This window comes from Trachemys scripta, chromosome 1, assembly GCF_013100865.1.
Source record: "Trachemys scripta elegans isolate TJP31775 chromosome 1, CAS_Tse_1.0, whole genome shotgun sequence".
NCBI lineage: Eukaryota > Metazoa > Chordata > Testudines > Emydidae > Trachemys > Trachemys scripta.
The window spans coordinates 144425090-144439788 of NC_048298.1; the positions used below are offsets into that span (position 1 = coordinate 144425090).

General features: G+C 48.4%; 1 protein-coding gene across 4 annotated transcripts in view; it reads left to right on the forward strand.

Annotated features, from left to right (window-relative positions):
* GPR156 (G protein-coupled receptor 156) overlaps positions 1–14699 on the forward strand; it is a 48833-nt gene that overhangs the window by 18477 nt on the left and 15657 nt on the right. The window contains exons 2-6 of one of the 4 annotated variants that reach the window (XM_034788587.1): positions 320–443; positions 770–936; positions 6927–7063; positions 11131–11266; positions 13206–13316. In XM_034788587.1, the coding sequence (XP_034644478.1) occupies positions 832–936; positions 6927–7063; positions 11131–11266; positions 13206–13316 (489 nt within the window). In that variant the 5' untranslated portion in view covers positions 320–443; positions 770–831. Of the gene's footprint in view, positions 1–319; positions 937–6926; positions 7064–11130; positions 11267–13205; positions 13317–14699 lie in introns of all 4 variants that reach the window. The other 3 variants (XM_034788593.1, XM_034788570.1, XM_034788578.1) reach the window with 3 other exon arrangements.

Below are 14699 nucleotides of genomic sequence, written 5' to 3' on the forward strand. Positions count from 1 at the left end.
CCACTGCCCATGTGGACAGCCTTCTAAAGTTCTGCAGCCCTGCTAAATTCCCCAATTCCACCTTGCTCGGAAATACTCACGGCTACAAATGATTTAATAATTTCTAGACAATCAGACCTTTGGGGCTGTGTCTTGGCATGAGCTTGTGCAGTACCCAGCATAAAGGGGCCCCAATCCTGAGCAGGGCCTCTGGGCATTACTGTGGTATAAATGTCAAATATATTAATCATTTAAACCATATGGACCCTAGAGACAGTATGTTTTACTCCATGTGCCATCTCAAATAACCAGCGCCTGTAATAATTGCTGTTCTTTTCAGTTACAGGGTTAATGGCAGCCTTCCTTCTCTGTGGCCCGCAGGCGCGGTCTTTATTGTGGAGTGGGGAGAAGCTAGGGCCGTATCCATACAACAGTGGAGGAGGCTGCCACCTGGTGATGAAACAGTAAGATTGTCATGTTATTTGAAGAGGATCAATACAGCTGATTTATTCAGACCTGTATGGACAGCCAACAAGACACTGCCTTGACTGGGTGTGTGGAGGTGGAGGTTTGCACAGGTGCGGAGTGGGTTCCTGCTGTGACAGAGAATGCCTGTTAAATAGTTGCCACCACACAACTGTGGTTGAGCATAACAGTGTCACTGGCTGCAAGCCCCCGGCACACCTGAGACATGGGGGAAATGAGATGAATTTCAAGGTTGTTATTGTCACTGGAAAAACGTGAGCTGCTGGAGGAACTTGGCCCAGTGTTGGCCTCCCTTCCACTGCAGGACTGACCACCACCTTCCCCACTGCCCAGAAAATATGGCCGAATGAAGACTAAGGATGTGCTATGGAGCCTGGATTCAACTGCTCTGACCTGTGTGACAGCTACTCCAGTTGGAACAGCCAGGCGCGGAGGCAGAGGACCCTGCAGGATCTCTGCACGATAACGATTGTACGTACCAAGATGGGGACTGGGCTACTCTGACCTTGAATAGCTAGGTTCTACGCAGAGGAATGAGTTTGGGGGAGGCCTCTGGGGAGGAGGAGCACACCAGAAAACTTTCTAGGGGAAACTTCTCCCCAGTGGGAGTGAGGATGCTTGGCTTGTGGCGCAGTCTCCCAAGGGAAAGGAAGGACACCCCAATACATGTGGTCTTTAAAACTTGTCCGGGTAAAAGCCTGGCAGGTAGAATGTATGGAACCAGCCTGGGGAAATAGCCAAGGAATTTGAAAGAATCTTTCCCAGTTGAGCTAATGTGAGAGTGGAGCTGAAATGACCTTCCGTCCTCTTGACCCCCGCACCTTCCCTGGAACTTCAAAGTGCTGTTCAAATATTAATAAAGAGGGATTTAATTAAAAGCCACCGTCCATAATAGTTGGGACCTCCTCTCCCCTGCCCCGTAAGTCACTGAGCTCTTGGGGATGACACAGGAATGATCTTAGTTGGCTAAGTCTATTTTGATATAATTTTGGAAGAAGAATGTAAGCCACTGTTTCCAAACTGGGGCTGCTGTCTTTGTGCCTGTCAGCGTTTGCATGGGCCCAGCTGGGCATGAATGCTGCTTGGCCTTCTACTGAATCCCGTGCTAGCCTCCACTCTGACCTTTAATTAGAAGATTAAAGCTCTTTGGTTCCCCTAGCTCTGGCTGCTTTATTACAACTAATATTCCCCTGTCTGGGCCATGAATTATACTCCACTCACCTGCTGCTGAAATGCTCCCCCAGAGTTCAGAGCCCCGTGACCTCCAACAGAACAGTGATTGTTTTGTGTGTGAAGGAATGCTTGGCTTCCCCAGGTGGTTCCTGAGATAGTTTGCAGCCTGGCTTCAGGCAGGGGCTGCTCAAGGCAATCTGCTGCCCTAGGCAGAACATCACTATGTCTCCCTCCCCTCCCACTCTCTTATAGCAGCAAGCTCCTCCGTAAACAGGCTGCCCTGGAAGGGCACCCACTGGGATCCACCAACCCTAAGAGCCAGCAGCCCTGCCCAGCCCCACCCCGCATTAGGGATCTAGCCCCAAGAGCACTCGCGGCATAGGGTTCCTTCCATCTTTTCCCTCTCCCCATTGGGGTCTGAGTGGTGTCAATCCAAAGTGCAGGGGGAGCTGCACCAGGATGGGGGGAAGTCCCTGACATGAGGCTGGGGGGGGAGGGTGGCTATGCAATACATGGGTGGAGCAATGGGAGATAATACAGGGGGACTGGGAGTAGGACATAGAGGGAAGATGGGGGGACTAGGAAAACAGGGGCAGTGAGTAGATCATGGGGCAGATAGCACGGGGGATAGGACACAGGGCAGATGTGGCAGGAGGTTAGAGAATGGGGCCAGTGGCTTGGAAGGCAGCAGGACACAGTGGGACAGGATCCTGGGGGAGGGGAATGACTGGGGGGGCAGACTCCAAGGTGTCAGGGAGCAGATGAGGTGAGAGGTAGATGAGGGGGCAGAACCTTGGGGGGTAGCTGGGCCAGGACAGGGGGAGAGATGGGGCCAGGAAAGCTAGGACAGGGGGGATTAGGACATGGGGTGAAGTAGGGGACAGCTGGGGAGTGGGTAGTATGGGGGGAGGGGCAGGGGACAGATGGGGGACATGGGGTGTCACATACCTGGTTGCCTCCTGCCCTGGAGGGCCCCTCATCCTTGACTTGCCTGGGGAGAGACCAGCAGCAGCTGGGCCTGGCTGTGAGCTGCTGCTGGGCTGGGCCCTCCAGCTGTGTGCTCCATGCCAAGGCCTCTGCGCAGATGTTAATGCACCCAGATGCTGCACATCCTGCTGATACACATTAACAGTTCGTTAATGCACTTTGATCTAGTCCTGTTTCAAAGATTAGATCAAAGTGTATTAAGAAACTGCTAACGTGCGTCTGCAGGGTCCACATGGACAGTTACTCTGTGTGGGGTAGATTCACAGGCCAGCTTGCCGTGAACTAATCCAAGGTTTTGTCTACACTAACACTTTTGTCGGTAAAACTTTTGTTGGTCAGGGATGTGAAATAAATACACACACACCCATCTGACATAAGTTTCACGAACAACAGCACCGGTGTGGACAGAGCTATGTTGGGTGGGAAACACTGTCCTGCTAACATAGCTACTGCCACTCGTTGGGGGTGGTTTAATTATGCTGGTGGGAGTGCTCTCTCCCATCGGCATAGAGCGGCTACCCGGGAGACCTTACAGCCGCACAGCTGCAGTGGTAAAACTGTGCTGTTGTAAGGTCTGTAGTGCAGACATAGCCAAAATGTTCATTTAGAAATCTGCCACCCGAGGCAGCTGCCTAGCTTGCCTGTGTCTAGAGTGGCCTCTGGCTTCAGGCATAGCCCAGAGGGGAAAGGGGATGACTCATGGATGGACTGATGGGAGCTCTCCATCAGCAACAAACCACTCTTTGAAGTACAGTAACATCAGGAGGTGGGTGGTACCCCTACATTATTGATACAAGTCACTTTTCACCATGCTGCTGGAACAAAGCTGTCCTAAAGCTGGTGCAAAAGGCCATGGGAGGATCACGCCAGCATAGGAGGGTCTGTCAGTAGCATCAAGCCTGTGTCATGGCTACTCTGCCCTCCTCTCCCCGTCCCTGCAGCCAGTGTAGAGGGCAAGGACTGAGTGTCACGGCTTCCCACTGATCCCCGCTGCTATATCGGCCTCTTGGGAACTCTGACAGCTGGCACAAGTTAGAGCAGATTTCAGACTGCTCCGATTTGTGTAGGGGGACCAACTTTGTGCACAGCTGTCCTAGGATCAGGAGAGCGCAATGGTGACATAAAGTCAATTTTGATCTTCCTGGGCTACACTGTCGGCTCCTGTGCTGTCGCCAGGGTTTGGAGGCAAAGTGCAGCTATGGCCCAGAAAGGGACTATGTGAAGCTGGCTCCTTCTCAGTTCACAGATCTGTCCCCTGGATATTTTTTGTAATAGTAAATGCTGGTTTTATTGATCCAAGCCAGTGTTTACTCCTGTTAGCCCTAGCAGGCAGAATGGACTCCAGCTGTGGAGGAGTGACCTGAGCTCGCCTGCCTTGTGTGTAATTGGGTGGCTAAGTTCTCAGCAGAAAATGTTTATTTCTAGTGATGCTGAAAGAGGTAGAAAAAGCCCAGCCTCATTCTCAGATCCCTGGGGGAGAGTTTGTGACAGCAGCAGTTGGAAAAATGGTCTTCTGCCTTGCAAACTAAGCACATGCAATCTGGAATTTGGGACCATCCGCAAGCTATTTTTGGAGTCTCTTTCAAGGTGTGAGTCTACTCTCAAAAGTGACCCTGGAAAAATGTTATTCTGGGGCTCCATGTTTGTCTCCTGATGTCTCCAGCTCAAATGTGCCCAGTTTCAAAATAAAAGGATTTTTGTCCTAACCACAAATAAACTCGGGGACCTGAGAGTCAAGCTGGGCTCTTTCCTTCTCACATGTTACCCCCAGGAATGAAGATTCTACAGGTTATATTAGGTTCTTAGTTACATCTCTGCACTCCTGTTGCCTTCAGTGAGTTTGCACATGTGTAACTAACAGGAATTTAGTAAACAAGTCTGCTGGCAATGCACAGGAAGGTATAGCTCCAGCTCCCTTTCTTCTCTGTGTCCTGTTTTTCATTGTTCCCCTGGCATCTTTTAGAGGAGAACTGAAGTGTCGTTTCAATAAATGTAAAAACTGTTTTAAGATCTCAGTAACAGAGTATATATATGATATACACCAATAACTCCATTAAAGGAATGCTGATTGGGACTGTAACTTTTCATCTAACATGAAGGGTTGCTTTGGTTTGTTTTTGTTTTAAAGTGGGATCAGTTTACACATTTAAAATAAGGATATTTTAATGATTTGTTTTTTAAATTGCAATCAGATTTAAAAAAAAAAATTAAACTTCCTTGTGTGTAATATTCAGAAGAACCAGCAAGTGGAGCTAGCCAGTGTAGTGTCACTGTTCAAACTGAGGCCAAGTCTACACGACACGCTTAAATGGGTATAACTATGTCACTCAGGGATGTGAAAAATCCACCCCCCTGAGCAACAGAGTTATACCGACCTCACCCCCGGTGTTGACAGCACTATTTGGATTGGAGAGCTTCCGTAGCTACCGCCTCTCGCAAAGGTCGATTAACTACACTGATGGGAGAAGCTCTCCCGTCGGCGTAGTGGTGTCTTCACTAAAGTGCTACAGCGGCACAGCTGCATCAGTGCAGCGCTATATGTGTAGACAAGCGCTCTGTGCAGTACAGAAAGGGAGCAAACAGCATTAGTGGTGAAAAGTCTATTCGTTCCCTCCTGATAAGTGACAGTGTCTTTAGTCACACACCGCCAGGGAGAAGCAGGGTTTCTATGTGCTTTTTAACTGAACAGTTACTAGTAATAGTCCTTTGGGCTGGGCTGGCACGTCTCGTATTCAAAGCACTTTACAAAGCCTTGCCTGGGAGCACAAGAGGGAAGAGGATGAAGCCTCCCTCTTCCCCTATGCCCCACGTGCAGGGCCCAGGTGCAGTTGCACTCCCTCTAATCTCCTGAGCACAGGGAGTGCTCCCAGCTGGTATCCCTTGGGGCGCCAGAGGAAGGGAGGCCAGGGCCTTTCCCTCTTTTCTGACTGCACAGTTCGTCCCACCTCCCCTGCTCCCATTCCAAAGCACACCAGGGCCCAGTAGTCACAATCTGGCCATAGCTAGTCAAGCTTCACAATCCTGCTCCTCCTTCCCATGTCCTCAGAAGTTACCCTGACTGGCTTGTTTGGCTTTTGTTTTTTTAGGCACCCACCCAGTCAATACTCATCCCCATCTCTTCATCCCTCCTGCCTTCTCCAGCCCTCTGGTAGCACCCCTCTCCCTGCTTGAAAAGCACTATAATCTGATCCCCTCCCACTGCCATTCCCGGCCTGATGTGATGGCCACTCCTGACTGCTATCCTCTGCCATCTCCTCTGGCTTCCATCAGTTCCTTGTCTGATCCTCAAGGAGCTGAGATCCTAACTCACCTCTTTTGCCCCCCAGTGGCTCCCGACTCAGCAGTTTGCTGAGGAACTGGAGAAGATAAGCTGTGTAGCATCTGCATGCTGGGGAATCAGGGCAGGGGTTTTCCCACAACAGTTTAGGTGGATCAGAAATGGACTTGCTCCTTGCAACAGGTAGCCCTCCTTTGTGCCCCAGCTAGTGCTGCCAAACCCTCAAGGCTGGTTTTCAGCTGTTCTCCATCTAAGAATGGCTGGTCAGGGTGTGGGATGAAGCCCGGGTGTGTACGTGGGTGTTTGTGGGTAACCCTTTTGAAAAAGCATTCACCTTCCCCGGCAACTTCTCTGCACCTGCTGGCAGCTCTGCTCATGATGAAATCAACCCGTTTGATTACACAATAGGGGCATGGTGAAAGCCTGGGTCCCCTTGGACGCCCGGCTGTGTGTGTCATACTTCTAGAAGGCCTGGCTGGCAGAAGGGTGCAGTGTCTTGCCCCCTTGTGGTGGTGCTGGGGGCTAAGGGAACATGAAGCCCTTCTCCTAAGATACATTGGACTCCTCTGAAAGATAATGGAGAAAATGAAAGATTGGTCACATTGGCCCAAGGTGTCTGTACAGGTTCTAACACTGGGCTGTGGATGGCTCGATGAAGGGAATTCTGCAGTGAAAGATGAATTCAGATGCGAATGGGATTTCCCTCCATTACTGTATTTAATCACAAACTGAATGTGTAAGTTCAGTGGATGGTGAAAGGTGGCAGACTTCAGTTGGGGAACGGGTGAAAGGTGCCAGACTGAGAGACTTGCAGAAAGAAGACTTTATCCATAGAGCAGGCAGCAGCTGGGCGGAATTCAGCTTCCATGGCCACTTCAGTCTCTGGTGCTGGTACTGAGACTGCCGACAAGGCGTCAATCAGTGCTAGCTATAGAGGCATTTTTTACAAGGTGGGCACCTCTCTCCTGGGAACCCTCAAGATTTCCCTCCACACCTACAGTCTCCACCCTTTGCCTTCTCTCAGACGGCCTACGACAGCAGCAGTAAGACCTTCCCCTCCTCCTCGGCTGCCCTCCTGGGAGTTGTGTGGACTTTCCTCACCGGTGGAGTCCTGCTGGCTCTTTTCTTTCTTGTCTTCACAATTCACTTCAGGAAGAACAGGTGAGCGACGCATCGTTTGGTTCCATCCTCCATTATGGAATTTCCACACTAGCTGGGAGAACAATTTCCAGGGCTCTCATTCCTCATAGAATCATAGAGTATTAGGGTTGGAAGAGACCTCAGGAGGTCATCTAGTTCAGTCACCTGCTCAAAGCAGGACCAATCCCCAACTAAATCATCCCAACCAAGGCTTTGTCAAGCTGGGCCTTAAAAACCTCTAAGGATGGAGATTCCACCACCTCCCTAGGTAACCCATTCCACTGCTTCACCACCCTCCTGCTCCCCACCATAAACTGATCATTAGCTGCAGGGCTGGAAGGCATTACCCCTTTGGGATAGAATTGGACTATTAGGGGCAGTTATGCGGGTCCTACCTGCCTCTGTCACATCCAGCGTGGAGACAGAATGGCATGGACCTTGGGTCTTCCTACCTGCCTCTGTCACATCCAGCGTGGAGACAGAATGGCATGGACCTTGGGTCTAACTTTGTAGGGTAGGGAGATGAGCTACTGGACAAGGTGACCATAGGCGTGATCTGCTGTTGCATCACTTACGTTCCTAAGTACTGATGTGAGTGGCAGCCACGGAGTGAAGGGGCTCCATCCCGTTTCTCCCTTTGGCTGGGGTGACCGCTCACACCACCATTTCTGAGGTCACCATTGGTGATCCTTAGCAGAGCAGTCAGCAGAGGTGGGAAGAAAGAGAGATGATTCCCACCTTCACCTCAGAGTCTGAGGACATCACTTCAAGCAATGCATCTAAGGGAGTGAAGACATCCTGGTTTCAAACCATAAAAAAACATAAGAATGGCCAAAGTAGGTCAGACCTATCTAGCACAGTATCCTGTCTTCCAACAGTGGCCAATGCCAGATGCTTCAGAGGGAATGAACAGACCAGGACAATCACTAGATGATCAGTCTCCTGGTGTCCAGTCCCAGCATCTGGCAGTCAGAGGCTTAGGGATGCCCAGAGCATGCGGTTGCATCCCTGAGTAGCTTGGTTAACAGCCATTGATGGACATATCCTCCATGAACTTATTTAATTCTTTTTTGAGCCCAGTTATAATTTTGGCCTTCACAACATCCCCTGGTAATGAGTTTCACAAGTTAACTCCGCATTATGTGAAGAAGTACTTCCTTTTGTTTGTTTTAAACTTGCTGCCTATTAATCTCATTGGGTGACCCCTGGTTCTTGTTTTATGTGAAGAAGTAAATAACACTTTCTTATTTGCTTTCTCCACACCAGTCATGATTTTATAGACCTCTGTCATATCCCCTCTTAGCCATCTTTTTTCCAAGCTGAACAGTCCCAATCTTTTTAATCTCTCCTCACATGGAAGCTATTCCATACCCTTAACCATTATTGTTGCTCTTCTCCATATTTTTTCCACTTCTAATATATCTTTTGTGAGATGGGGCGACCAGATCGGCACGCAGTATTCAAGGTGTGGGCGTATCATGGATTTATAGAGTGGCGTTATGATATTTTCTAGTTTATTATCTATCCCTTTCTTCATGGTTCCTAACATTCTGTTTGCTTTTTTGACTCCTGCTGCACGTTGAGTGGATGTTTTCAGAGAACTATCCACAATGACTCCAAGATCTCTTTCTTGACTAATAACAGCTAATTAAGACCCCATTGTTTGTTGGGATTATGTTTTCCAATATGTATTACTTTGCATTTATCAACATTGAATTTCATCTGCCATTTTGTAGCCCAATAACCCAGTTTTGTGAGATTCCTTTGTAATTCTTCACAGTCTGCTTTGGACTTAACTATCCTGAGTGAGTTTGTATCATCTGCAAACTTTGCCACCTCACAGTTTATCCCTTTTTCCAGATAATTTATGATTATGTTGAACAACACAGGTCCCAGTACAGATCCCTGGGGAACACCACTGTTTACCTCTCTCCATTCTAAAAACTGACCATTTATTTCTACCCTTTGTTTCCTATCTTTTAACCAGTTACTGATCCATGAGAGGACCTTCTCTCTTATCCCATGACTGCTTAATTTGCTTAAAAGCCTTTGGTGAAGGACCTTGTCAGAGGCGTTCTGAAAGTCCAAGTTCACTGTATCCCTTGGATCACCCTTGTCCACCTGTTTGTTGACCCCCTCAAAGAATTCTATTAGATTGGAGAGGCATGATTTCCCTGGACATCCAGGTTTCCTTCATGACACCAGACCATTCGTGGTTTGGATATAGGTTGCATTTTATCTAGGGCACTGGGTACTATGCAGTGTATTAGACCAGTATACAGCCAGGCACCCGGCATGGGTTTATATGGTAGAGCAGTATTGAATTCTGCAGCAATCTAAATTGATTACAGAAGGACTTACAAACCTTCTAAGAATGTTCTCACTGTGGAACTGGAACAAATGCACAATATTTATTTGCCCTCGCGCAAATAAACATAGATGTGACTGATGAGCCTAGGAAAGCAGCGGGAATACCCCATATGCAGCTAGAGGAGGTGGCCTGGCTAGTATCCTAAACCAGTGGTTCTCAAACTTTTTTTTTTCCCACGGACCACTTGAAAATTGCTGAGGGTCTCGGCAGACCACTTAATGATCTTTCTGAATGTTGTTTGTACCATTAGCTAACTATTGTAAAGCGCTTTGGATAAAAGCGCTATATAAAAATACTTTAATAATAATTAATGTTTTTTTGTTTTACAAATAAAAGCACACAACTCATAGTCTTACCTTTCTAATGTAATTGATGTGCCCTCTTCCCAGCCCCAGCTCGGGGACTGCTGCAGCAGTGGAGTGAAGGGGTGTCTCTCCCTGGCAGCCGTGAAGCTGGGGAAAGTCGCCTCTTTCTCTGCCCACCGCAGCCCTGCATGTCCCAAACTCCCCCCACCCCTTCTTCTCACCTCACTGCCCCCTCCCACCTACCCTCTATTCTCCCCAAGGCCACCACCTCACCTTACATGTGCGTCTTCTCCAGAGTTCAGGCACCTAATTAGTGGAGCCACGCCTGCATCCTAAACCCTGCTGGAGTGGAGCTCTGAGGAAGACAGTGGGGTGGAAACACCTGGAATATTAATTCTGGGCTCCATGTTACCTCAGGGATAGTGCAAAACTGGAGAGACTTCAGAGAAGAGCAATAAAAATGATCTGGGGCTGAAGGCACTGAGTTATAAAGTGAGATTAAAGGAGCTAAGTCTGTCTGATTAGACTGTGGTGACTAAAGAGCGGAACACATTAACAGTCTGCAAAGATCTGAAGGGTGGGAGCACCAGGGATGGAGAGGAGTTATTTATGGTTTGATCCCTGTGTACAATTAAGAATAATGGGATGAAATTAAGGAGGAGGAACTGTAGACTAAATATTGAAGGAAACTTTCTGGATATGAGGTGTATTAAACTATGGAATAATCTCCTCTAGGTAAGGAGTGGGAATGCCATCAGTTGGGACATATAAGACTGGACTAGACAAAGTACTTGACGTGTTCAGAAACTATGGTGATAAGTGCGGTATAAGAACCTATATAGTATAGAATAGAACAGAACATGTACAACCGGGGACAGCCCTGCACTGTCCCTGGAGATGGACTGGATGATCTAATAGGGATTGTCTGTCTCCAACTTCTGTCATTCTATGACAGGTGGAGGTTGTCCAGTGGTTAAGGGCCCTAGTTTAGGAGTTAGGAGGGCTAGGTTTAATTCCTTGCTATACCAGAGACTTCACGTGTGACCTTGGGCAAGTCACTTAATCTTTCTGTGCCTCAGTTCCCTATCTATAAAAGGGGGATAACATCACTGCCCTACCTCACAGGGTGTTCTGAGGATGGATAGATTAAAGCTTTTGAGGTGCTCAGACCTAGAAGATGGCCGCCCTAGAAGAATCACAGCTAGATAGATGGCAGAGTTCCTAGTGAAAAAGTTCAACTGGTGCATAGGAGGCTATTTCCTGGAGGCAGCCCCTGCGGATAGCAGCACCCAGGTAAGAGGCCTAGCCCCTTGCTGGTGTGTAATAATGCTGTGTGGGAGGCTAGTCTCTATCTGTTGTATAAACTCCCCTTTTTTTAACTGTCACCCCCTTGCTTGCTTTGTTCCCTGGAGAATTGTGAAGATGTCCAGCCCCAATCTGAACATTGTGACACTGCTGGGCAGTGGCTTGACTTACGCTAGCGCTTACCTCTTTGGGATTCCGGAGCAAAGTTTGTTTTCTGGAGCCTCAATGGAAATGCTCATTCAGGTGAGTGAAGTGAACCAGGTGGGTTGATTGTGTTCTTGATTTGCCAGGATAGGTTTTTAATGGACACACCGCCCCTGCTGAACTGTGATAGTCTCCCTGTCCTGGCTGCCTTGGGCACTGTGTTGAGCTTGTATTTTCACATACGCAAAGAGAAACCAGATACTTCCAGTCTGAATGGCCTCTGTTGTTAGATTGAGAGCAAATAACTAAACAAGAAAGAACATAAGTAAGGTCTCCAGGAGAGAGCACAGTTTGTGTAGCAGTTGCTCCTGCAGACAGGCAAGCAGACTCCTGCACTTTTAAAAGAGCGGTACAGAGGGCATGTAAAAACTCAGCAGTTAGTTATCTACATATAGCACAGGGTCCATGGGCAGCAAGAGAATGGGCACAATATCTTGGACACAAATATCACTTGGAAAACTTCATAAAAACTACACTCTGCCTACTTAATTCCTGATTTCTGTCCTGGGTATGGCCACTACCAGCTAGGGACCCAGTGCAGAGCAAATGAGGTGTGTGTGTACGAGGGTGGAGATGAGAGCACTGCAGAGAGAAAGAACATCCAGCTCTCGGAGAAGGCAAACGCTGTGGAGAGAGTAAGAGGCAGGGAGGTTGTGTTCAGCCACCTGGATGAAGGTAATTAGCTGAGATGCCAGCTACTGCTTTATTGATGCTGAAGTCATGTATATGTTTCAGTCACTCTTGTGCTGCTTTGGTCTGTTTGCTCCTCTAACAGTTACTCTTGGGGGAATTCTGCGCCACTCAGCATGCAGAATTTGCGCAGAAATTAATATTGTGCGTGCAGAATTTTCTTCTCTCTCCCCCCCCCCCCCCCCCAGAAATGGGCCGTAGAGCTGCTGGCTGCCACTAGGGGCTGCTGGATCTGGCAGAGCCCAGCTTGCAAATAGAACACACTGCTGGGGTGGGGGGAGCTGGAAGGTTCCCAGCAGCTGCAGTTCTCAGCATGCCCTGAAGGAAGGAGGCAGCAGCGTGCAGGAAACTCCACACAGGCCTGGGACCCACCATCAGGCTGTTTCTCCTTCTGGATCCCTGGGCTGTGGAGGGGATGGGGTGCAGGTGTCTAGGCGGGGTGGGTGACTTGTGATTGGGCTCTGCGGCGCAGGAGCAGAGAAACAGAAACTAGGTTGACATAGGAGTTTCTTTAATTCTACTCCTGGGGGAATTTGTGTGTGTCTGTGTTGTGAAAGACATACTTGCTGACAGGAATTTTGAAATAAATTACAAAAATAATTGAAACTGGCTTGATTATATAGTGTTATTTTGATAAATAAAATGCGCAGAATTTTGCAGAATTTTAAAATATTGTGCACAGAATTTTTAATTTTTTGGTGGAGAATTCCCCCAGGAGTAAACAGTAGCTTTTGGTTCCTCCACAGACTGGCAGAAAAGGAAGGGATTGCATCCTCATAGCCTGCTCCTGGCTCGTTCTGCCTCAGATACGCATGCTGGGTGGCTAGTAGCTGCTCCTGACGGTGACACTGGGCACACCCCTGCCCCAGGGTGGATAGTGTCACCTCCCAGCCCTGTGGTCCTGTCCAATAACATGAGCTCTATGGGCAGCAGCTTTGCTATTAAACCGGTGTCTTTTTTTTTTTTTTTTAATTGGGAATTCCTGAGGATGGAAGGCCACTGCCCACTGTGGTGTCCTGATTGGGAGACCTTCTGTACTAGGTTTGATTGGAGTTCCTCAGCCCAGAGTTTTCTGTCTACCAGGCATGGACTGGCTGGCAGATATGGGGTCCCTATTTACTAGTTTTCCTTTCCTTTCTGTGGGTGCTTGGTCAGGGAAGGGGGCAGAGCTCCCTTGGGAGCAATATGGAAGCCCAGCAGGGAAAGTGCTACTTGTAGCTGCCGGGTTTCGCTGCCTGGTAACAGGAACCTCCAATCCCATCTCTCACTGTCTGCCTCCTGTCTGCAGGTGAGGCTCTGCTTGCTGTGTGTTGGGAGCTCCCTGGTCTTCGGGCCCATCCTAGGCAAAAGCTGGCGGTTGTACAAAGTGTTCACACAGCGCGGTCCAGAAAAGAGGGTGGTAAGTACTCGCAGTACATGCCCCGTGCACTGGAACACAGAGGCTCCTCACCTGTGAGGTGCTGGGGCTCTCCGCATGGGCTGCACTGAGAAGCAAAGGAAAATGCTTGACAAAAACCATACTCTACAAGGTCCATGAATCATTTGCAGAATGTGGATGGGCTTGAAATGAGAGATAATAGGGAATGCTGGGACGCATAGGACCGACAGTGGGAATATAGCGCTTCAGGCACTTAGATACCAGCATCACAGGCACAGAGTAAAACCTAGCTAGACCGGACCTCATTCCCCACTGCCTTGTGCAGTCATTTACACTTTTGAAAAGCAGGGATAAAATGCTACCAAATCAGAATAGTGGAAATGACACAAGCAGCAAGGCAGTGGAGAATCAGGCCCATAGAACAGAGAGGAGGGAGGAGGAGTTTAGATACCTGACTTATCTAAAGCATTTGTTCTCCTGCCAGGTGGGGCATGCCCATCTGGTGATAATCACTGGTCCCTTTGTGAAATGAGTTGATGGTTTCTTACACTGTCCAAGTATCCCCATCACAAAACCCACCAGCAGGATTGCCATTTGTAGGTTCTCTTCATGTTAATCGCACATCAATGAGGTCATGGAGACAGAACTCCCTTCTCTCACTCCTAGAGGGGTCTTCTTTAGTGAAACATTGAATGAAGTAAGTTTGCCTTGCCGCTACCCATGCTTTCTGCTCATCCCGTGGATAGAGGTTGCCAGACTCCAGGAGTGTTGGGTTGGCGCCTTCTACCAGCACTAAATTCACACACAAATATTTTAAGAAAGAAGAAAATACATCTCTTACAAAACAAAAAATATCTGAAAATCACTTAGTACCAGCTTTTTCCAGCATACCCTCTGCAGATTTCGGTGTCATATGAAATTGCCAGTTTCTGCTGCTGGGGAAACCCCAAGCCCGAGCTCAGGTCATGGTAGGTAGAATAAAAATATTTTCAACTGTCCTTTAAGCAAAGACCTCTGGGTGCCCTACCTTTGCTGGCTGGGACTGAAGTTTCTTTATAACTAGGGTGACCAGATGTCCCTATTTTATAGGGACAGTTCTGATATTTGGGGCTTTTTCTTCTATAGGCGCCTATTATCTCCCACCCCGTGTCCCGATTTTTCACACTTGCTGTCTGGTCACCCTATTTACAAGAGAATTATCCAACCAGCCCTATTGCAGGGCATTGCTCATGTATCCTCTGGGGGTGGGATGTAAATCAAATGTCTTTTCCAGAGTTCACTCTCTGGAAAAAGATACCAGGAGGCCGAACTGCCGAAGCAAAACAAAAAAAACAAAAAAAAGCCTCCCGGACTGTGCCGCCCCAAGAATGGACGGAATGCTGCCCCCCTTAGCATGTGCTTCCT